Source organism: Pleurodeles waltl, chromosome 7 (genome assembly GCF_031143425.1).
Source record: "Pleurodeles waltl isolate 20211129_DDA chromosome 7, aPleWal1.hap1.20221129, whole genome shotgun sequence".
NCBI classification, from domain to species: domain Eukaryota; kingdom Metazoa; phylum Chordata; class Amphibia; order Caudata; family Salamandridae; genus Pleurodeles; species Pleurodeles waltl.
In genome coordinates this window covers 581,525,310-581,548,436 of record NC_090446.1, presented here as the reverse complement: position 1 = coordinate 581,548,436, position 23,127 = coordinate 581,525,310, and the positions used below count along the sequence as shown (strand labels likewise).

General features: G+C 48.1%; 1 protein-coding gene across 3 annotated transcripts in view; it reads left to right on the top strand.

Annotated features, from left to right (window-relative positions):
• STK36 (serine/threonine kinase 36) overlaps window positions 1-23,127 on the top strand; it is a 254,800-nt gene that overhangs the window by 128,393 nt on the left and 103,280 nt on the right. For 2 of the 3 annotated variants that reach the window (XM_069244414.1, XM_069244417.1), the window contains exon 15: window positions 470-594. In XM_069244414.1, the coding sequence (XP_069100515.1) occupies window positions 470-594 (125 nt within the window). The remainder of the gene's footprint in view (window positions 1-469; window positions 595-23,127) is intronic. The other variant, XM_069244415.1, reaches the window with a different exon arrangement.

The following is a 23,127-nucleotide window of genomic DNA, read 5'->3' as shown; positions in this document are numbered from 1 at the left end:
TTAATCGTCACCATTGGTAGTAGTAGGTAGAAGAGAAATTGGCAGTCGCACATATTTTCTTCTCTGCATATGAATCATTGACCTAGTAATGGTTTAACTGTAAAGGTGTCCTAATAAAGAGGGGTTGGGGTGCAAAGAGTTGAAATTACTTTGATGATCAAGTAGAGTGTTTAGGCTAAGGCTTTCCTTCTTCTACATCATCTGAGGCACCTCGGCTATCTCTCTTGTTCTTGCTCTCTTGCTGAATATTAAATGACTTTTGTTCATTTAAACCAGCCATTGTAATACAGCTGATTAGGCACCTTCCTAGCATGCTCCCCTGATGCTGACCAGTCACAACTGATAGTAATGAGCCTGTATTGTAGGCCTCAGACCTGTGCCATGAACATGCTTTTCCTCAAAAGTGCAAAAGGTTAAGGCTTTTCATTGTTACAACCTGTGATGTACTTACACATGTAACTTCTTCCAGCAGGCCATGATAGCAGTAACGTGAAAGAATCAAGAGACCGACAAGTGGCCATCTGCACAGCAGCTCTGGCTGCCATCTGCAACTTTCCTCCACGATTTCGAGATGGTCGAAGGGTCAAGGAAAAGGTAAGCAATTTGTCCTCATGGGTGCCAACCCTGCCTTTACACAAAACTCCTTCCAAAAGAATGAATCCTGGTTGTATCACCTTACAAGTTGCTCCCCCTGTGGGATTATTGATATCAGCCCTGTAAAGACCACCTTACACTCTGCTTCCCCTTTTAGAACCATCTTTACCTCAGACACCACTCCCACCAGTATTTAACTCATTAGAAACAATACCTAATAGAAGTTTGCTTTTGACCTGTTTTCTCTTTTTCAACTGGTTGGCAATTGCTTGTGCTTGCAGTCGCTACCCAAAAAACCTTCTGAAAAATAGCAGTGCCACATACACGTCAGTGCAACCCAACCCCAGTGCAAATAAAAGCTCTGCATCCATTCCTGTGTCATGCCCTTGTATTGGGGGCACTCTAACTCCCATTTAAGAGTGGGAGCATACAAGTTCCTCTTGGAAGGGAGCCAAAGGAATTTGGTTCATGTGATATCCTGAAGTATGTATGTGATATTTGTGAAGCGCAAACCTACTCATCGCCCTCAAGACTGCCATCCGCAAACATCACCAGCTGATCCGCACCACCAAAAGAACCTACTACAAAAGCTGCATAGACACCAATGCTCACAACAGCAAAGAGCTCTTCGGCTTCATCAAAGAGCTCTCCAACCCAAGGCCCTGCTCCAACAAACCCCCGCCATTACAGGAGATCTGCAACTCCCTTGCCACCTACTTCCATCAAAAGACTGAAAACATCCACAACCGCTTAAACCCCCAGACCCACCTGCCAACCACAGACACCCATGACCCCAACTCACCAAGCGACACCAACCTCCTATGCACCTGGACCCATGTCAACAATGAAGACACCGTTAACACCATGGCCTCCATCCACTCCGGCTCCCCCTCGGATCCCTGCCCACACCATATCTTCAATAAAGCCAGCATTATCATCGCCTCCCACTTCCGCGACATCATCAACAGCTCCTTCGAGATAGCCACCTTCCCGGAGAGCTGGAAACGCGCCGATGTCAACGCCCTGTTGAAGAAACCCAAGGCGGACCCAGATGGCCCCAAGAACTACCGGCCCATCATCCTCCTCCCCTTCCCAGCAAAGGTCATCGAGAAAATCGTGAACGGCCAATTATCTCGCTTCCTGGAAGACAACAAGGCGCCGACACCTCCCAATCCGGATTCCGCAAGAACCACAGCACTGAGACCGCACTCATCGCTGCTACAGATGACATCAGGACCATGCTCGACGAAGGCGAAACCGCAGCACTCATCCTCCTGGACCTCTCCGCAACCTTCGACACCGTTTGTCACCATACCCTTCGCACACGCCTCCACAACGCCAGGATCCGAGGCAAGGCTCTCGACTGGATCTCTTCATTCCTCTCCGGTAGAAGCCAGAGAGTCCGCATTCCACCGTTTTTGTCCAAAGCCTCCAAGACCATCTGTGGCGTCCCCCAAGGATCCTCCCTCAGCCCAACACTCTTCAACGTCTATATGGCCCCACTCTCCAACATAGCACGAACCCACCACATAAATATAGTATCCTACGCAGACGACACCAAGCTGATTCTCTCCCTCACGAAAGACCCTGCAACCGCAAAAAACAACCTCCACAATGGACTTCACGCCATTGCCAACTGGATGCAATCAAGCCGCCTCAAATTAAACACTGACAAAACAGAGATCCTCATCTTCGGCACCAACCTTTCAGCTGGGAACGACTCCTGGTGGCCTACCTCCCTAGGAACCGCACCCACACTCACCTCTCAAGCACGCAAGCTAGGATTCATCCTGGACTCAGCCCTCAGCATGACTCAGCAGGTCAATGCAGTCTCCTCTTCCTGCTACAATACCCTCCGCATGCTCCGCAAGATCTTCAAATGGATCCCCGTGGAAACCAGGAAAACAGTCTCCCACGCTCTTATCAGCAGCCGATTAGACTACAGAAAGGCACTCTACATGGGAACGAAAATGCAGCAAATCCAAAACGCATCCGCCCGCCTCATCTTCGACGTCCCACGCCGCGACCACATCTCATCCCGCCTCAGAGACCTACACTGGCTAGCCGTAACAAAGAGGATCACCTTCAAACTCCTCACCCACGCACACAAAGCCCTCCACAACAACGGTCCAGCCTACCTCAACAACAGACTTACTTTCCACACTCCCACCCGCCATCTCCGTTCCGCCAGCCTCGCCCTCGCTTCCGTCCGCCGCACCACTGCCGGAGGAAGATCCTTCTCTCACATCGCCGCCAAGACCTGGAACTCCCTACCGCTCCACCTACGCCAGACCCAGGACCTCCTGACTTTCAGGATAGGCCTCAAAACATGGCTATTCGATCAGTAGCTCCCCCCCCCCCACCCAGCACCTTGAGACCCTGACGGGTGAGTAGCATGCTTTATAAATTACCTGATTGATTGATTGATTGATTGACTCAAAATGGCCGGCGAGTGCTGTACAGGTTCACTGGCAAACATATGGTTAACAAGTGGTATGAGCGGTCGCTTGTTATTGGATTTTCACTGCAGTGTGATGATTTAGCTGCTTCCTGAATTGGAGTAACATTTTTGGGAGGGGTTATTGTGGATATGAGGATGTTGTTCCTTATCCTGGGTACGTAGATGGAAATGGAGCCGCAAGAGGTGGTGAGCTGGTCTGCAAGATAAGCTGGGTTGTTGGTTATGGTTTCTTTGAATACAATGCAGGTAGGTTTGAAAATGGTGTGGGCCAACAAGGGGAGCCGAAGGCATTCCATCGGGATGGGGGAGGTGACATGATGATATTTCCTTCGGCCTGATATAGATGTGCTGTGGGGTCTAGGATACCCTCAAGTGGTTCCACTGTGCGGTCTTGGGGCCAGATGCAGAGTGTTACCACCATCCAGATGTGAGAGTACTAGAGCTTGAACAGCAGTCTGAAGACACTTTCTGGAAGAAAACAAATTCTCCTTGTTTCAAAGAGAGAGCTGTTACCAAGTCATCTTGTTGTTTTTTTTTTGTATTTTTTTTTTGGCAGTGCATTTCTTGAGGGTGAGGTTTTGTCATCTAAGATATATTCAAGTGACGTGCCATTCAGTGAAAGTTTGGGTTCAAAGACATAAAGGTTCAGGTCATTGCGGTGCCAGGTTTGTAGTATTTCTTGCTTGCTTTTCCTGGCAAGCAACAGGAATTCTGTCCTGGCTGGATTGAGCTTTAGGTATGTGCAGGACTTCCAAGGTTGGATGAGGTGCAGGCAGAGTTTAAGGCATAAGACGCCTGGAGCAGAGGAGACTTTCAGGTGTAGTTGTTTGTCATCATCATATTGGTGAATCTCAATGCTGTTGTCTGAGTAGAGCCCCAGGGCACTTCAAGTAGATGCTGAAGATGAACAGAGACATTACGTAAGCTGGGGGACTCTGCTGGTGATAGGCATCTCCCAAGTGCCAAAAGATCCCTATGTGGGAAAAAAAACAGTGTCAGTGAGAAAGGTGGGGGGAGAACCAATGAATCTTTGCCAGTCACTCCCACCTGTGACTCGAGGGTGTGTATGAGGGTTGGATAGTTGAGTGTGTCAAAGGCATCCTAGAGGTTCAGTAGTATCAAGAGGGATCATCTTCATCTGTGGCCAGGAGGGTGTTGCATAATGTAAAAGTATCCATGCTGCAGCGTGCTGTGATGCCAGATTGGTAGTCATGCAGGAGATTGTTAGAAATGATGGGCAGAGAGCGTGGCCTGGCCGAGAATGGAGTAGGACATAGCCTGTCCTCACTCTGACGTCTTGTGACCCTTTTAAAGCCTGGTTTACTATTCCAATGACTGCCTCTTCCAAATCGCCGACTGCCCAGGGGCCCCTAGCGACGAGAGGTTGTGGATTTGGTGCCCTCCAATCCTGTCTCTGAGTGCTTGCAGCGGCCTGGCTTGAGTCCCAGGTTCTGATGCCCCAGTCATTTTGTGCACGGTCCTGGGGCGATTCAGACTGGGCTCAGCTGTGGCGTGTGCTGAAGCCCTAATGCGGAGAGATACTGGGGGTGATCTCTCCTGGTAGATCTCTGCTCCTGGAGACATCAGCAGACTGCAGAGCATCGCTGCTGGGCCCCTCAATAACCCAAAAAGGAGGACCGCTGCCATTTTCTGCATGGCCTTCTCGCTGTGACTGGGTTCACTCCAGTGACACGCTTAGCGCTGCTGGGACTGTGGGCCTCTCTGTAGACACCCATATTGCTGCCCGAAGAACGAAGAAGCTCAGACCCCATAGAAACAGGGGTGCTGGGAGCGGCCCAGTTCTGGTTGGTGCTGCACCCGCCAGACATGAGAGGCCTACACCCAACTGGCATAAACGGACTGGCTTGGAGGCACAGAGGGGCACATTGGCCAATGCTCTCTTTCTGTTGCCACTGTCGCTATGGGGACTTCCACGTTTGGGGCATAGGAGCAACCCTGGAGTCGGCAGATGGTGACTGTGCTGACCTCACTGTGATGGGGATCTACCTGATGGCCCTCAGGGCCCCGCCACAAGACTATCGCTTCTCTTCATGACCTTGGACCCAATTCATCCTGACAAGGGATGTTTAACCCTAGTCGACACATTGCTGCCACTGGCATCTGAGAGCCCCCAACCCCCCTGACCCTCCCCACACCCCTGCACCTGCAGTCTTTATCCCCATGTGGCCTCCAGGCCTTGGTGTTTTTCTTGCGCAGAGGGACCACACTGTTGGCTGGGGGCCTGCCTGTTCTGGTGCCACCTGGTATGGGTGGTGGCGATGCGCCTTCTCAAATACAGGCTACCCAGTGGCATTGTGTGTGGTGTTGGATCCTGGTGGAGGGTAGCTGGTGGTACATCGCCCTGTCATGCCCTGTGTGCCTGTTAGAGGCCTGCTTTGATTGTGGGTGTGAGGAGCCTGATGACTCATGGTGGAGGGCCTGGGGCTCGGTGATCCCCTCTGTGCACACTTGATAGACCCTTTGTTTAATGGGGTGTGGGGGCGTGCTGGACTCTGGCAGTGGAGACCTAGTGGCGCATCACCCCATCGTCCTTCGGCCCTCTCTCCTAGAAGCTCAACTTACTCTGTCCCTCTGGGCCCCTCTTCTTTTTGTGGCACAACGCTCCTGTTGGCTGCCCTCAGTCCTGTTGTGGTGTGACCGACTAGTTCTCAGGGGACACATAGCTGGCCTGCATGAACTACATCTCCCAGATCATCCTACATTAATATGCAGAGGGGAAAATCCTCCAGAGACAGTTCTGTCGTCTCTCTTTGGCCCAAGTCCTCCCCGGTGAGCATGAATAACAAAAATGACTCCTCTTCACACAGCTCAGGTGTGATGGCGGCTTCACCTATCACCTAGGACTATATGACTATCAAACTCTAAATTGGGTCTCTAAAGGCTGACTTTAAGGTGTGCATGCAGGATCTCTGCAGAGACACAGCGAAAGTGGGCACAAAGGTGAGTGATCTTGAGCGCACCACGGACTCCTACACCGAGGATCAGGAGATGTTGTGGTGTCGCATCACTTCTCTGGAGGACCAACAAATCGACTTGCAGGCCATACTGGAGGATTTGGAGAACCGTGCTGCAGAAACAAAGAAACAACATCTGCATCTGAGGAGTATCCCGGGGTAGTGACTTTCACAGGGGTTTTATTCCAAGCCATTCTAGGTGGTTCTGGTGATAAACAAACCTTTGCTCTTGGATAGAGCACATCGCATCGGGCCATGTCTGGTCACACAGACGCCACCCCTGACATCCTGACTAGGGTCCTCTTTTTCCAGGAGAAAGAAGACATCCGGAGGGCAGCTAGAGGAAAGGTGGACTTGGTCTTTCATCGCCACACTCTTCAAATCTTTCAAGACTTGTCTGCTAAGAAGCAGAACTGTTTTAAGCAAATAACTGAAAAAGTGTGAGAGCAGGGGCTCAAGTACCAATACACATCCTTTTGGTCTCCTCTTTCAGTGGCAGGAAAAACAATACCTAGTACGATCCCTGACTGAGGCTAAACACATTCTGGGCTTACCTGAGAGGTCCCCGGACCATAGGTCCTCGTTTACTTCCTGTGATAAATGATGGCTTGCATCCGATGTGGAGCAGGGTTGACAGGCGTGGCTGGGTTCGCTCTGACAAAACGTAAGCTCTCAGCGCGGCAAGGGTGGACATTTTATCCTACCTTCAATCTATGAAGCAAGAATCTTTGCAGTCCGCCACTGGTGATGCACGACTCACATGGGCATTGTTTGTGTCAGTTTTCTTTTCAAATGTTAGAACCTATTGCCTTGCTTGCCTGATACTTCCTATTGTAGGGTCTTCATCCTGTACTTGTACTTGGTTTTGAATGACTGACTGTGTTTCGGAATCCTACATTACTGTATCTACCACTTGAATATCTTTTGCCGGTCTCCTCACCCCCACTTGGGGTCCACAATCCACACAAGGTGACACTCTTTTGCTACTGGATGGGGTGTCCCATTGTTCTGCTAACAGAGGGCCTTATGATGTTGAGCCCTGTTAGCCCATTTCTGCTGTTTGAGTTACTAATCTGTCTAGCACACTGTACCTACTGCTGGCCTGGTGGGGGGGTGGTTTGGGGGGGGGGTGTTCTTCCCCTGTGGACTTGCCTGCTCCTCTGGCAACAGCAATACTGTTACTGCACAGTTACACCCAGTCTAGGTTGGTTATGGGGACCCTGACTAGTACAAATCTATTATCTCTGAACATGCAGTGACTAAATGCCCCCTCACCACCCCCCAACAAGAGACAGCAGATCTGGAGCTATCCCCTCCAACAGGACCCTAACTTTGTCTTCTTGCAGTAGACAGACTAGCTCAGGGAAGGCTGCCCCCGCATGACTCGTCCGCGCTACCCTTGCCAACACTGGGCTTCTACAGACGCTAGAAATTTAGGGGTGGGAGTCCTCTTCAAACTGGCTTCTATTCAAAACTTCTGTTCGTGGTCAGGGACCTAGGAGGGCGCTTCCTGATGGTCATAGTGGAGAGGGGACACCCTACCCTGAACTTCCTCAGTCTATACGCCCCTGACCATGCTGAGGAATCCTCCTTCTGTACTGTACTTAAAGACTTGCCCCGAGGAGAGTTGATTGTGGGAGTGGACTTTGACTTGGTTTGGGACCCAACACTAGACAGTAATACTACCCATTTTCAGGGCACAAGAGCAAAGTCCAACCTGCGTAAGAGGGGATTTACTGATGTAGACTTAGTAGACACCTGGCGCTATCTTATACCCCAATGTCCAGGATTTCTCTTTTTATTCCCTAATGTCAGATATCTCCATCTACGATAATGCACATACCGAATTGGTCTGGTCCTTTGGGGTGGGCTTCCACTGAGCACCCCCACCCCTCGCTGGTGGCTCCCTCCTCAGCTGTTGCACGACCCGGGGGATAGAGCCACAATTTAGGGCACATTAAAGGAGTTTTTTTTAACTTAATTCCTTACCAGAGACCCCCACACTTGCTCTGGGATGGCTTCAAAGCAACCATATGTGGCGTTATCTCCTCCATATCTGTAGCTTAATCACACGTGGCGTGTCTTTTTGAAAATAACCTCACGCAGGAAATCCGTACCTTGTAAAGTCTTGACAAGCGACAGCCTACTGTCTGTCCTAAATGGCAGCTGGCCCTACTGCAGGAGCAGTTGCGTGCCCACAGAGTGAATAAACGGTCCCTGCTCACACTTAAGCAAAAAACTATGATAGGGAGGGATAAGGTTGGTATGCTTTTAGACTGTCGTTTGGCTATATGAGAGCAGGCATACTGATTGTACAAACTACATACTGAAGACTTCGGATGGGTGATTCAATCCAATAAACAAGAGGCCTTCAAGGCATACTACCAGACATTCTATACTGTGGGGCGGACGATCAGGCTGCCATCCATTCATACCTGCATGACTGCCCCTGGACACCCTTGGATACACAGTTAGCCCAGGAACAACCAATGGTGCCCTTTTAGGTTCCAGAGCTTTAAAAAAGTGCTTGGGTGACTTCTGTGGCAAAGACCCTGGGCCCTGATGGCCTGCCAGTCACTTTTTATAAATAATTTTAGCCCTACCTTAAGGATCATCTGCTTGGGCTATTTAACTCTCTCACAGAAAGTACTGGCCTAACACCTACAATGTGGACAGCAGAAATTTCACTGATCCCCAAGCCCGGCAAAGACCCTACCAGTTGTACTTCTCACCAACCTATTGCTCTGCTAAACACTGATGCCAGATACATACTAAGATGCTGGCCAACTGGTTGAAATCTCTCTTACCTAGCCTGATAGACCCAGATCAGGTGGGCTTTATTCAGCATCGTCAGGGCCCAGATAACACCAGGCGTCTTTCCCACTTAGTAGCGAAAGCTCCTATGCATACCATCCCTGTTCTTCTTCTCTCTTTAGACACCAAGAAGGCATTTGATCGGGTCACCTGGGCCTCCCTGCAAGCCAGCCTCATCAAGATTGGGCTGGGTCCTGTTATGCCTAGTAAAATAATGGCTTCCTACACCAATGCTGACGAACACTATCCAGGTGAATGGACAACTTACTAAACCCATTTTACTTCAGCAAGGGAACACGGCAGGGTTGCCCCTTGTCCCTCCGGCTTTTTGCCTTGGTTGTGGAGCCTTTGGTGATTCACCTTCGCCAAGCTCTGGACATTGCAGGCATACCATTTGGTGGGTGGGAACACAGGGCCCTGCTTTATGTGGACGACCTTCTCCTGACTCTTATGGACCCAGGTACCACGCTCACCGCTGTAGTGCAGAAACGAGAGGAGTTTAAACTAGCATAGGGCTACAAGATAAACATGGCCAAATCACAGGTGCTCAATCTTACTGTTTCTCAGCAACACTTTCCTCGTCTGCAGGGTCTGGCTCCCTTTTAATAAGCGACTCACTGTATCCAATACTTAGGTCTCACCGTCACAGGGCCTTGCAGACCTGGAATGGGTCCAACTGGCTGCCCTACCTCAAAGTCATCCTAGAGGACCTGCACCAGTGGAAGTCATTACATGTCTCTTGGTTGGACAGAGTGAATGTGGTTATGATGAACGTACTGCCTGGGCTGTTGTACCTCTTTCAGGCCTTTCCGACTCCCAGAAATCATGGGGGTCTGGCTTGACCTAATCTACTGGACTACTACTGTGCAACCCAATTACGCTTTATCTCCAAATGGGTGATCAGGGAAAGTGAAAAACACTGGCTCCACATGGACCAAGCGGTGGCCTGTAGGCCGCTTTGGAACTTAGCCTGGATTCCAAACGCCCATCGCCCTTGCAGCGCGTACCTGGCGACGCCCACCCGGACGGTTCTAGAAATATGGGACAAAGTCGAATTTGAGGGAGGCTTGACTACTTCCCCTCCCCTAATACTCTTACAGCCCGCAATCCTGATTTCACACCTGCACGTTTCCCGGGGTCCTTCCATGATTGAGCTGCAGGTTAGTGCTGGGTGTTGCAGTACCTCTTACATGGACCAACCATAAACTCATTTGAGCAGTGTAGGACAGACTTGCGTGTCCCTAACAGAATCCGGCACCAACATTTTCAACTACGACACTTGCCACTTTTCCCCTCTAATGCCCTGGGAGCAACACTGCCCCCCCACACCCTTTGAGACGCTAGTTTGGAACTTTGCTGGCTCAAGGAGACATGATTTCCAACAATCCTCCCTCCTTCCTAGTCAACCTTACCAGGCGAAATGGGAACTAGATCGCTGGTCCAGCATTACAAAGAAACAGTGGAAACTTTTGTGGCAGTAGTTCCCTAAGACACACAGGAGTAGAGCACAGCAGGAAACTGCTTATAAACTCATGTTCCAATGGTACTATAGCCCGGCCTCATTATGCACTATGTTCCCTACAGCCTCAGCAGCTTGTTGGCGACGTGGAGGAAGATTTTCCACACATCTGGTGGTCATGATCCTTCCTTCCTGTTTTCTTGAAAGAAATCCTGGGACACATTAAAAACACTTTGAGATTCCTGATTTCCCTGAATTACTGTACTGCTTTGGGTATTTGCCTCACCACACTGGAAGCCTTGACATATGCGGATTGGTACCTGGTTTACCATATGCTGAAGGTTGCGAAACTGTACCTGGCCCTGGCCTGGAAAGCCCCAGCCGCTCCTTCAGTCGCATCTTGGTTCACAAGATTATGGCACACTATAGCACTGGAGCATTTGTCACACAAACACTCTCTCATCGACTAGAAATTTACTCAGTTATGGCAACCACTACTCTATTACATGTCACTGATGGAATACCTTTGATTTCAACCACCCAGATTCTGCTCTCTCCAACTGTTTGACTGGTTCTCCTGTGAGAAAGTTGTGGGCCTTGATAAGTTTCAGCATCACAATTGACAGGTGTAGAAAAGCACTCTTTTTGACATGGTTATCCCCCACTTTTTGCCTGGTTTCTGATGTGGCTTTGACTTTGACTCTCCCTGCTAACCAGGTCCCCAGTGCCAGATCTTTCCTCAAAACTGCACAGTTGTTTTGCACAATTTGCAAACTCTTTAGGTACCACTGTAAGTCCCTAGTAAATGGTATCCCTGGCACCTAGGGCCTTGAGTACTAAATAAGGTCTCTAAGGGCTACAGCACCAGTTGTGCCACCCTCAGGGACCCCTCACCAAAGCCCACTCAGTGCTGCCATTGCAGACTGCGTGTTTCGGTGCAGGCTACATTGAAAACACAACCTGTCACCCTCCCTCTCTCTGTGCCAGGTCCCCTATCACTGCATGTGCCAGATGTAAGTCACCCCTAAGGCACGGTGCATCCAGGCACATGTGAGGGCATATATGCTTGAGCAGGTATTCTCCTGCTATGTCTGTCGATTCTGAGACATGGTAAGTGCACAGGGAAGCCATTTTAAATGCATGTGGTGGTCACTGGTCATTACGAGTTCCCCAGCTACATGATGGCTTCTCTGAATCCTGGGATGTTTGGTATCCAACATCTAGGAATAATAAACCCTCACTGACCGCAGTGATGGATTTATTACAAGATGCACACAAAGGGCACCTTAGAGGTGCCCCCTGAAAACCTACCAGCCACTAGTGTGCTGACTGACTGGTCCTGACCAGTTCAGCCACCACAGATGCGTTTCTGGCCCCCTAAGGTGAGAGAAAGCACTCCTGAGGGCCTGGGACAAAAGCTTGCACTACGAAGAGGTGTGACCTTGTCTCCCAGGCAGGATCGACATTCCAGGGCGGGGAGCTTCAAAGGCCTTGCTGCCTTTGTAATGCAACCCAGGTCCCTCCAAATGGCGGAGATGACCAACCCCCCTGTCCTGACCACACTTTTGGCAGCAGCATAGGCAGGCAAATTAGATAAATTAGGAGGAGTGCCCACTTCATGCCAGTCCCACCTCTAAGGTGGATGAGTTGAAGTGGACACAACTTTTTAAATTCCTCCCGATTGTTTTCAAGGAATTAGGCCACTAGGGTTAGGGTTATGCCCACTTCCCAGCAGAAGTGGTCATAAGAAGAGTGTAATCACCCTAAAGGTGGTCAGCCCAGAGGGTACTGCCTGGCACTCCCTGTAACGTCCCTAAATTGAGTATTTAGGTGGCACACATGAATCCTAGAACTCAGATTTTAATGACCTAAGAAGACCCGGACAAAGAAGAGTTGCAACTGTAGAAGAGAAAACGAAGAAGCAGCTGACCTGGAGCCAGCCTCTCCAGCCTGCCTGCCGACCTCAAAGGTTCCTAAGAGCTTGAGTCCACCATGTTTCCACCCCGGCCAGACTCCCCATGACACCTGCAGCCTCAATACACAGGGCCCCATGACGGCAAGTGCTCCCGGACGTGAAAACCTGTTGCCTAAAGACACCCCTGCATGCGTTGCCCCTGGGCACAGGAGAAGAGGATCAAAGGTGCACCTACGTCCCCGTGCACCCCAAGTCGTCTTCTTACCTGTTTGTTGTTCTTGACTGGCTTCCTAGCCAGAGCCTGTAGCCTGTTTGTCATGAGGTCCAACAACCACTGGGCACCCGATGCCTTACTGCACCTAGCCTCCTGGTGTGATCTATTGGTGTGGTTCTGATCAGTGCCTAGTACTTACCTTTGCTTCTTGAGCTCGACCTCGTAAGTCGCTGTTAACCCTGTGTTTGCTGAACATTGTTTTTCCTCCATAGTGTAACATTGAGAGAACTCTGAAAATAGCACTAAGTGTTGATTTCTGTAAATGCAAAGTATTTATGCTTAAAAGTCTACTTACCTGATTACAAAGTCCTTGGGTTTGAAACCTACATAAAAATAATTATTCTTTTTCTAAATTGGTCTCAGATTTATTCTTTGAGTATGTCTCATTTATTGCCTGCATGAGTACAACAAATGCTTAGCACTACCATCTGGTAAGCCTAACTGCTTGCCCACACTACCACAAAATAGAGCATTAGTCCTATCTACTTTTGCCTCTGCAATACCAATTAGGAATCCAATGGACTCTATCCACAATGTGTTTCATTTTAGTACACTATATAGAGAGCCAGCTTCCTACAACAGGGTTCCTCCTGAGCTCATGCGGAGTCTTTTTATCCTCCCACTTCATTCACTCCCTCACCACTCTTCTGGCCTTTCTTCACAGTATGGTATTGTTCTTTCCCCTGTTTTGGGCAGGCGGAGATTTGTTTCTTGGGTTTCTCCATGATTGTTTCCCCCCCCCCCTTTTTTTTATTTTATTTACAAGGGAACCTGTTGGCCCAGTTGCTTCCCCTTTTGAGTACGCCGGTTGGACCTGCCCTGTCATCCTGCATTCACCTCATCTCCTCCTCTAGTGATTTAATTATAGTGGGTTCAGCAGTGGTCATAAGCTGTGCACTCGCTTTTGGCATACAGAACTGCCTACTGGGAATCCGGGCACACAGTGTACCCACTGATGATTCTTACCATGATGTCCCTATTGGATGACGGCTGATTCATTTTATTAACCTGGTTTCCATGCAGTTTCATGGCTTTGACAGATCCTACTTATTGGTTTGTCCTATATATACTTTGCTGATGCTTAATTGTTTATGCAACTTTATGCCAGTGTACTGCTGTCTTATTGCGATCTGCCTTGTGACTCATCCGCCAATATATGTACTCTGTTAAAAATCATGAAACCGATTTTGAGCAAAAAAAAAAAAAAAAAATTATGTGATCTTGGAGTTGAGCGCAGACTGCTTTTTCAATGATCTCAACACTGAACGCTATGTGAGTTAGCGGGTAGTAGTTGGCAAGTTGATCAGGGTCTGATGTAGGTTCCTTTAGGAGTAGGAGGGTCTAGCCTGTCTCGAAAACTTCTGTGCAGATGCCTTGAGTGAGGGAGGAATTGACAATGGTGAGTAAGTGTGAGTGCTTCCCCATAGAGTTTTGATGAAGGATGAGGTTAAGATCTGAACTTCATAGGAAGTAGCTTTGAGGAAGTTGAGTATGTTAGTGAGATCTATGAGAGACAGGGCTTAGAAGGATGACCATTATGGGATTCTGTAACAAAGGGTGGGCGTAAGAGGAGAAGCAGGTCTGGTGTTTCGATATGATGCCTGATCTTTATTTTTTCTTTGAAGAAGAGGTTGATGGCAGTGCACTTGTCTGGAGAACGTGGGATAGATGGATCAGGCAGAAAGTTGATGCAATGCATGATTGTCTTGAAAAATGGTATGCTTCTGTTTGTGGTTTCATTGATAAAGTTGGTGTAGTACTTTGCTATGTCTGATGTGATGAGCTGTCTGTCTGTGGCACAGAGGAATTTCACTATCATGAGGTCATCGGAGTTCCCTTTTTTTCTTCCACTTTCTTTCCTGTCTGCAGATGATAGGTTTATAATCCTCCGTTTGAAGAGTATAAATGACTAGGTATTATGATATCATCTGTCTCAGTTGCTTTTACACTTTCTTGTTATGGAGCGGTATATAGTAATTTACAAATACTTTGAGTTGCAAGGGAGTCTGTAACTAGGCCATTCTCTGTGTTGGTCCTCTGGACATTTCTCTATTGGATAGCCATTATTGTAACAATATAACCACTTACCCATCTTAACACCAGTTTCAAAAACTCTATACAAAAGGCAGTTAGGTGTCTCTTGAGCAGCGGGGGCCGCTGCAAATATCAAGGGGGGAATGCGGGGATGGCGGGGAAAACAATAAAAACAAATTTTAAAAAATAAACGTACCTTTGCCGCCGACTCCTGCCTCTTCGCTCCTCTGCTCCTGATGGTTTGTGTCCCGGCATTCCCTGGGACACCAGCATAGGCTCCCCAGCAATCCTGCTGCTGCTTTCCTGCTAAACATAGAATGAAAGCAGTGCCAGGATTGGTCTGAGCAGCTCGGACTGCCACTCAGACACAGCCCTGGGGTCTGTGCAGTTTCTCTAGCCCAGCTGTGCTGCACAGCTGGGCTGGAAAAACCTAAGTGCACATGTGTGTTTGGCCAGCCTGAGACAGCCGGCAAAACAACCATGCGGAATTAGGTGCACTCTCACCTACCCTCCTGCCCGCCCCCCCACACCCACCCCACCTCCCCTCCCGTGACCCAGCCCCACCTCTCCCTTCACTGCTGGTTGAGCCAGAAGATAAAAAATAAAACAATAGTTAACTATTATTTTATTTTACATTTCCTGACTGTTGACCATGGGGACGATGCTCCTCTGCCATTGTGTAGGAGGCGCCCTTGCTCCTAAATGCATTATAGACACTGAGTCCTGGGTAAGTCTGGCTACCTCAAAGTTGCAGAGAGTTTTGTTATTGTGTGCGAAGTCTAGTTTTTGTAGTACAATAGTACCTGTCTGTTCAAGGATTGTGACTTCTCTCTCTATCTCTGGACCTCCAGAACAAGGAGGACATGGCTGTCTCGTTGTCATCCTAGTTAAATGCCCCTCTGAGCATAATTTTCAAGGGTTCCTTTCCCTGATTTAGACCATAACATTCTTCTGTGTCCTCCCAGACACATTCTCCGAAATAATCTTCCAGTAGTCCCCATGCTTTTTGGTGCCATGTTCCCCTAGGGCATCTGCTTAGAGGGAGGTTGGGGGGTTGTGGGGGAGCAGCATAGACAAAGATATATATGCCAGTGATTCACAAGGCCTCGCAGGAGGGTATATGGTAATATCTGACCTCTTAGCTTTACCTCCAGGAGAAGAAAAAGTCAATTTGAGCTTCTAATGCCTTGCAGACTACAGTTAATGCCACAGGATGTACACCCTGTATATCATTGTTGTGTGCTTCACACACTCTCTCATTGCCCTAATACGCTGTGAACACTTTAGATTTGAGTAGAAGAAAGTGGTTTAAGGAAATAAACCCTTAATGCAATTCACATTTTTATCATGCAGTTGCTACTCAAGTCCCAGTACTAGATGTGTCTTCTCCGGATTGCTTATTTTGGGGAGCCCCGGACTTCTGTTTAACCGGCCCCCATTATGGAGGCTTTTTAATCTTGACTATCATTGCAATTGTCTGTGCTGCCTCCTCTGAAATGTTGTCTTTGCATTTGGAGATCCTTTGGAGCCTGAGATTCCTTTGTCTCTTTGGCCTAGGAGGAACAATCTATGCTGTCACTTCACCTTTCTCCAACCCAGTCCCAGCATGGCATTTTCTCGCTTATCAATGAAGACTTGCCATGATGCAACACCATCAGCCATGCTGGGTATTGACCTATAGTTTAACTGCAATGTTCCAAGCTTCTTCTTTGGTTAAAGACTTTCACTGTTGCTGAAGTCATGATATGTTGTCAGGAAATAACATACTTTTCGAGTAGTCCAGCCATATATCAGTTCTGTAGTGGGCCTCTTGAAGGGTAGCACCACAGTTTAAGTAGTTCAATATTCTGCTGATCAGGGTTCTCAGGGTAGCATTAGGTGAGGTGTCTGTGTCAGCGCCCCTTTCAGCTGCGAAGCACATTGACTCTTCTTTGGATGGAATCAGATATGTCAGGCATGTAGTCCGGAAGTGTTCTGGACATGAGCCTTCTAGGCCCTTCAGCACACCAATAAATCTGAAATTGTTGCCTCAGGATCTGTCCTCAACGTTTTCATGCTAATTTTCCAACTAAATACTGGTTTGACGCAGATGGTTGGCATCTCCCTGCAGGATCTGCAACTGATCTTTTGCTTTTGGTCCTCCATCTCGGTCAGTCAGTCTGCTGTGTTCTTTTGGTCTTGGTAGATGAGCCATACTTCTGTTCCTACCCTCTCAAATCTTGTCCTCCAGAGCAGTCCTAGGGTCATATACAGCTTGTAGCATAGTTGCTGGGAACACTGCCCCAGTGTTCGATGGCATCTGTCGCTGTAGATACACATGTTGTGCATAGCCCACCATCTGGTGTTGGGTCGGAGTGTTACAAGTTATTTTTCTTCGAAGAAGTCTTTCGAGTCACGGGACCGAGGGACTCCTCCTCCTTGTCTCTATTGCGCATGGGCGTTGACTCCATCTTCGATTGTTTTCTTTCCGCCATCGGGTTCGGACGTGTTCCTTTCGCTCCGGGTTTCGGAACGGAAAGTTAGCTAAATATCGGAAAAATTACGTCGGTATTGTTGCGTTCGGGATCGGCTTAGATAAAATTTACACCGAATCGAAGAGTGAAGAGCTCCGGTACCCTTCGGGGTAGTTTTCGATCCCCCGTCGGGGCCTGGTCGGCCCGACCGCGTGTAAAACAACGCTGATGGAACGGACCCCGTTCTGTTTCTGTCCTAAATGCCACAACAAATACCCGTATACAGACCAACATTTGGTCTGTAACCTGTGCCTGTTGCCTGAGCACAGTGAAGAGACTTGCGAGGCCTGTCGTGCATTCCGGTCCCGAAAAACACTCCGTGACCGTCGAGCCAGAAGACTGCAGATGGCGTCCACGCCGACAGCTCACCGAGAGTTCGAGGAACAAGAGGAAGAAGAAACCTTCTCGATCCATGAATCGGACTCCGAGGAATTCGACGACCAAAGAACTGTGAGTAAGACGTCGAAGCCAGCACACAAGAAAAGTGATAAGGCCCAGGGGACGCCACTGCCACCAGGCCATGGCTCGACCCATAAATTCGGTGACCAACCATCGGCACCGAAAAAGGCCGAAATAGTGCAGAGATCGTCCGACTCCGGTCGAGACACCGGCACGCAGCCTTCTCGGGACGAGAAAGTGCTGCTGAAAAAGATCGACGCCGAGATAGCGGAGCCGAAACTGCTCGACGCAGAGACAGCGGCACCGAGGAAGATCGACGCCGAGAGGGTTCGACTCCGAAAAAGAAGAAGGTCACCTCGGAGCCGAAAAAGAGTACAGACAGGGTTTCGGTGCCAAAACGACCCGCAACCGACCCAACTACCGGTTCCTATTCAGAGGAGCAATCACTGTCCTCTCAGATGCGAAAGCATAGATTTGAGGAAGAGTTGCAATCCACCGAAGTGGACCACACTCAGAAACGTATTTTTATACAGGAAGGAACAGGGAAAATAAGCACCCTTCCCCCTATTAGGAGAAAAAGGAGACTGGAGTTTCAGTCAGACCAAGCACCACAAACAAAAAGGGTGAAAAAGGTAACTCCGCCACCCTCTCCTCCACCTGTAACTAACGTTTCACCGGCACAAACTCCATCACATTCCCCGGCTCACACCACCATGAGCCAAGGTGACCAGGACCAAGACGCTTGGGACTTATACGACGCCCCAGTGTCGGACAACAGTCCAGAGGCGTATCCTACAAAGCCCTCACCACCGGAAGATAGCACAGCATACTCACAAGTGGTGGCTAGAGCAGCAGAATTCCACAACCTGTCCCTACACTCGGAACCAGTCGAGGATGACTTCTTATTCAACACCCTCTCCTCCACCCACCCATAGCTCCTACCAAAGCCTGCCTATGCTCCCAGGAATGCTTCGGCACGCAAAGGAAATCTTCAAGGAGCCGGTCAAGAGTAGAGCAATAACACCCAGAGTGGAAAAGAAATATAAAGCACCTCCCACAGACCCTGTTTTCATCACCTCACAGCTGCCACCAGATTCCGTCGTAGTAGGAGCAGCTCGCGAGAGAGCCAACTCCCACACATCTGGGGATGCACCACCCCCAGATAAAGAGAGCCGCAAGTTCGATGCAGCCGGAAAGAGAGTCGCAGTACAAGCTGCAAACCAGTGGCGCATCGCTAACTCTCAAGCACTACTTGCGCGCTATGACAGAGCCCATTGGGACGAGATGCAACACCTCATTGAGCATCTACCCAAAGAGCTACAAAAAGGGGCGAAACAGGTGGTTGAGGAAGGACAGAACATATCTAATAATCAGATACGCTCCTCTATGGATGCAGCGGACACAGCTGCAAGAACAATTAACACATCTGTGACTATAAGAAGGCACGCATGGCTACGAACGTCTGGTTTTAAACCAGAGATACAGCAGGCAGTGCTCAATATGCCATTCAACGAGAAACAACTGTTCGGTCCAGAAGTGGACACGGCAATTGAGAAACTCAAAAAGGACACTGACACTGCTAAAGCCATGGGCGCACTCTACTCCCTGCAGAGCAGAGGCACTTACAGCACCTTCCGCAAGACAACCTTTAGAGGGGGGTTTCGGGGTCAGGCCACACAAGCCAGCACCTCACAGACAACACCGTCCAGCTACCAGGGACAGTACCAGAGGGGAGGCTTTCGGGGCCAATACAGAGGACAATTCCCTACGAATAGGGGAAAATTTCAAAGCCCCAAAACCCCTACAACCAAACAGTGACTCACATGTCACTCATCCCCTCCACACAACACCAGTGGGGGGAAGAATAGGTCAGTATTACCAAGCATGGGAGGAAATAACTACAGACACTTGGGTCTTAGCAATTATCCAACATGGTTATTGCATAGAATTTCTACAAATCCCTCCAAACATACCACCAAAAGCACAGAATTTATCAAAACAACATTCAGACCTTCTGGAAATAGAAGTTCAAGCATTATTGCAAAAGAACGCAATAGAACTAGTACCAAAAACACAAATAAACACAGGAGTTTATTCACTGTACTTCCTAATACCAAAAAAGGACAAAACACTGAGACCAATCCTAGACCTCAGAACACTAAACACCTACATCAAATCAGAACACTTTCACATGGTCACGCTACAAGAAGTGTTACCATTGCTAAAGCAACAAGACTACATGACAACCTTAGATCTCAAAGACGCGTATTTCCACATACCAATACATCAGTCGCACAGGAAATACCTCAGGTTTGTATTCAAAGGAATACATTACCAATTCAAAGTATTGCCGTTTGGTTTAACAACCGCACCAAGAGTCTTTACAAAATGTCTAGCAGTAGTGGCTGCACACATCAGAAGGCAGCAAATACACGTATTCCCGTATCTAGACGACTGGCTAATCAAGACCAACTCACTGACAAGGTGCTCACACCACACAAATCAGGTCATACAAAACCTCTACAAACTCGGTTTCACCATCAACTATGCAAAATCACACATTCTGCCGTGCAAAGTACAACAATACCTAGGAGCCATAATAGACACAACAAAAGGATTAGCCACTCCAAGTCCACAAAGAATTCAAAATTTCAACAAAATCATACAACGCATGTATCCAACACAGAGAATACAGGCAAAAATGATATTACAACTCCTAGGCATGATGTCCTCATGCATAGCCATTGTCCCGAACGCAAGACTGCACATGAGGCCCTTACAACAGTGCCTAGCATCACAATGGTCACAAGCAAAGGGGCACCTTCTAGATCTGGTGTTGATAGACCGCCAAACATACCTCTCGCTTCTATGGTGGAACAGTATAAATTTAAACAAAGGGCGGCCTTTCCAAGACCCAGTGCCACAATACGTAATAACAACAGATGCTTCCATGACGGGGTGGGGAGCACACCTCAATCAACACAGCATACAAGGACAATGGAACATACATCCAACAAAACTGCACATAAATCACCTAGAACTGCTAGCAGTTTTTCAAGCACTAAAAGTATTCCAACCAATCATAACTCACAAATACATTCTTGTCAAAACAGACAACATGACAACAATGTATTATCTAAACAAACAGGGGGGGACACACTCAACGCAGCTGAGCCTTCTAGCACAAAAGATATGGCGATGGGCAATTCACAACCACATTCGCCTAATAGCACAGTTTATTCCAGGGATCCAGAATCAACTTGCAGACAATCTCTCTCGAGATCACCAACAAGTCCACGAATGGGAAATTCACCCCCAAATTCTAAACACTTACTTCAAACTCTGGGGAACACCTCAAATAGACTTATTTGCAACAAAAGAGAACGAAAAATGCCAAAACTTCGCATCCAGATACCCACACAGGCAGTCCCAAGGCAATGCCCTATGGATAAACTGGTCAGGGATATTTGCATACGCTTTTCCCCCTCTCCCTCTCCTTCCATATCTAGTAAACAAATTGAGTCAAAACAAACTCAAACTCATACTGATAGCACCAACATGGGCAAGGCAACCCTGGTACACAACACTGCTAGACCTATCAGTAGTACCCCACATCAAATTGCCCAACTGGCCAGATCTGTTAACACAACACAAACAACAGATCAGGCATCCAGATCCAGCATCGCTGAATCTAGCAATCTGGCTCCTGAAATCCTAGAATTCGGACACTTAGACCTTACACAAGAATGTATGGAAGTCATAAAGCAAGCTAGAAGACCATCTACTAGGCACTGCTATGCAAGCAAATGGAAAAGGTTTGTTTGCTACTGCCATCATAATCAAATCCAACCATTACACGCATCTCCAAAGGATGTAGTGGGTTACTTGCTACACTTACAAAAATCAAACCTAGCTTTCTCTTCCATTAAAATACACCTTGCGGCAATATCTGCATACCTGCAGATTACCTATTCAACTTCACTATTTAGGATACCGGTCATTAAAGCATTTATGGAAGGCCTTAAAAGAATTATACCACCAAGGACACCACCCGTTCCTTCATGGAACCTCAATGTTGTCTTAACAAGACTCATGGGTCCACCTTTTGAACCCATGCACTCTTGCGCAATACAGTTCCTAACCTGGAAAGTTGCATTTCTCATCGCCATCACATCTCTACGGAGAGTAAGCGAAATTCAAGCGTTTACAATACAAGAACCTTTTATCCAAATACACAAAAATAAGGTAGTCCTAAGGACCAATCCTAAATTTTTACCAAAGGTTATTTCACCGTTCCACCTAAATCAAACTGTAGAACTACCAGTGTTCTTCCCACAGCCAGATTCCGTAGCTGAGAGGGCACTACATACATTAGATGTCAAAAGAGCACTAATGTACTACATCGACAGAACAAAAAACATCAGAAAGACTAAACAACTATTTATTGCATTCCAAAAACCTCATGCAGGAAACCCAATATCAAAACAAGGTATAGCCAGATGGATAGTTAAGTGCATCCAAATCTGCTACCTTAAAGCAAAAAGACAGCTGCCCATTACACCAAGGGCACACTCAACCAGAAAGAAAGGCGCTATCATGGCCTTTCTAGGAAATATTCCAATGCACGAAATATGTAAGGCAGCCACATGGTCTACGCCTCACACGTTCACCAAGCACTACTGTGTAGACGTGCTATCCGCACAACAAGCCACAGTAGGTCAAGTCGTGTTAAGAACCTTATTTCAAAATACTTCCACTCCTACAGGCTGAGCCACCGCTTTTGGGGAGATAACTGCTTACTAGTCTATGCACAACATGTGTATCTACAGCGACAGATGCCATCGAACTGAAAATGTCACTTACCCAGTGTACATCTGTTCGTGGCATCAGTCGCTGAAGATTCACATGTGCCCACCCGCCTCCCCGGGAGCCTGTAGCCGTTCGGAAGTTAGCTTAAGCTTTGTACATTTGTAAATATATTATTTAAACCTTAAATAGGTACATACTTATTCACTCCATTGCATGGGCACTATTACTACAACACAACTCCTACCTCACCCTCTGCGGGGAAAACAATCGAAGATGGAGTCGACGCCCATGCGCAATGGAGACAAGGAGGAGGAGCCCCTCGGTCCCGTGACTCGAAAGACTTCTTCGAAGAAAAACAACTTGTAACACTCCGACCCAACACCAGATGGCGGGCTATGCACAACATGTGAATCTTCAGCGACTGATGCCACGAACAGATGTAAACTGGGTAAGTGACATTTTCATTTAGTTGCCCCTTTTTTCAAGGTGTGTGTCTGAATGGGTGGCCTTTGTGTTTGCCCATCTTTTGGGTTTCATAGAAGGAGTGGTGCAAGGAAAATGCAAAAGACCTGGGGTTTGGAAAGCCACCTGCCTACTGAGGTTCATTTGCAGCGGTTGCCTGCAGCTGTGCGAGGTACACTCGTAAGAAGCCATACCCCTGTCCTGCAGTTTGAGATCCACTAAGAAAGGAGAAGGAAAAAGGTGCCAGGAGATCCCAATGAGACTGTTATGTTCTTGCTTTTACGTATGGGCTAATGGAATGTAGTGTCGTAGAACACTGCTGATGTGGTCGCGTTGGGAGCATTAGAAGATTGTCATTTGGAGGGCTCCTGGAGCGTCTACGCAGTGGTGGCTCTTTAATGTACTTCACACGACAATA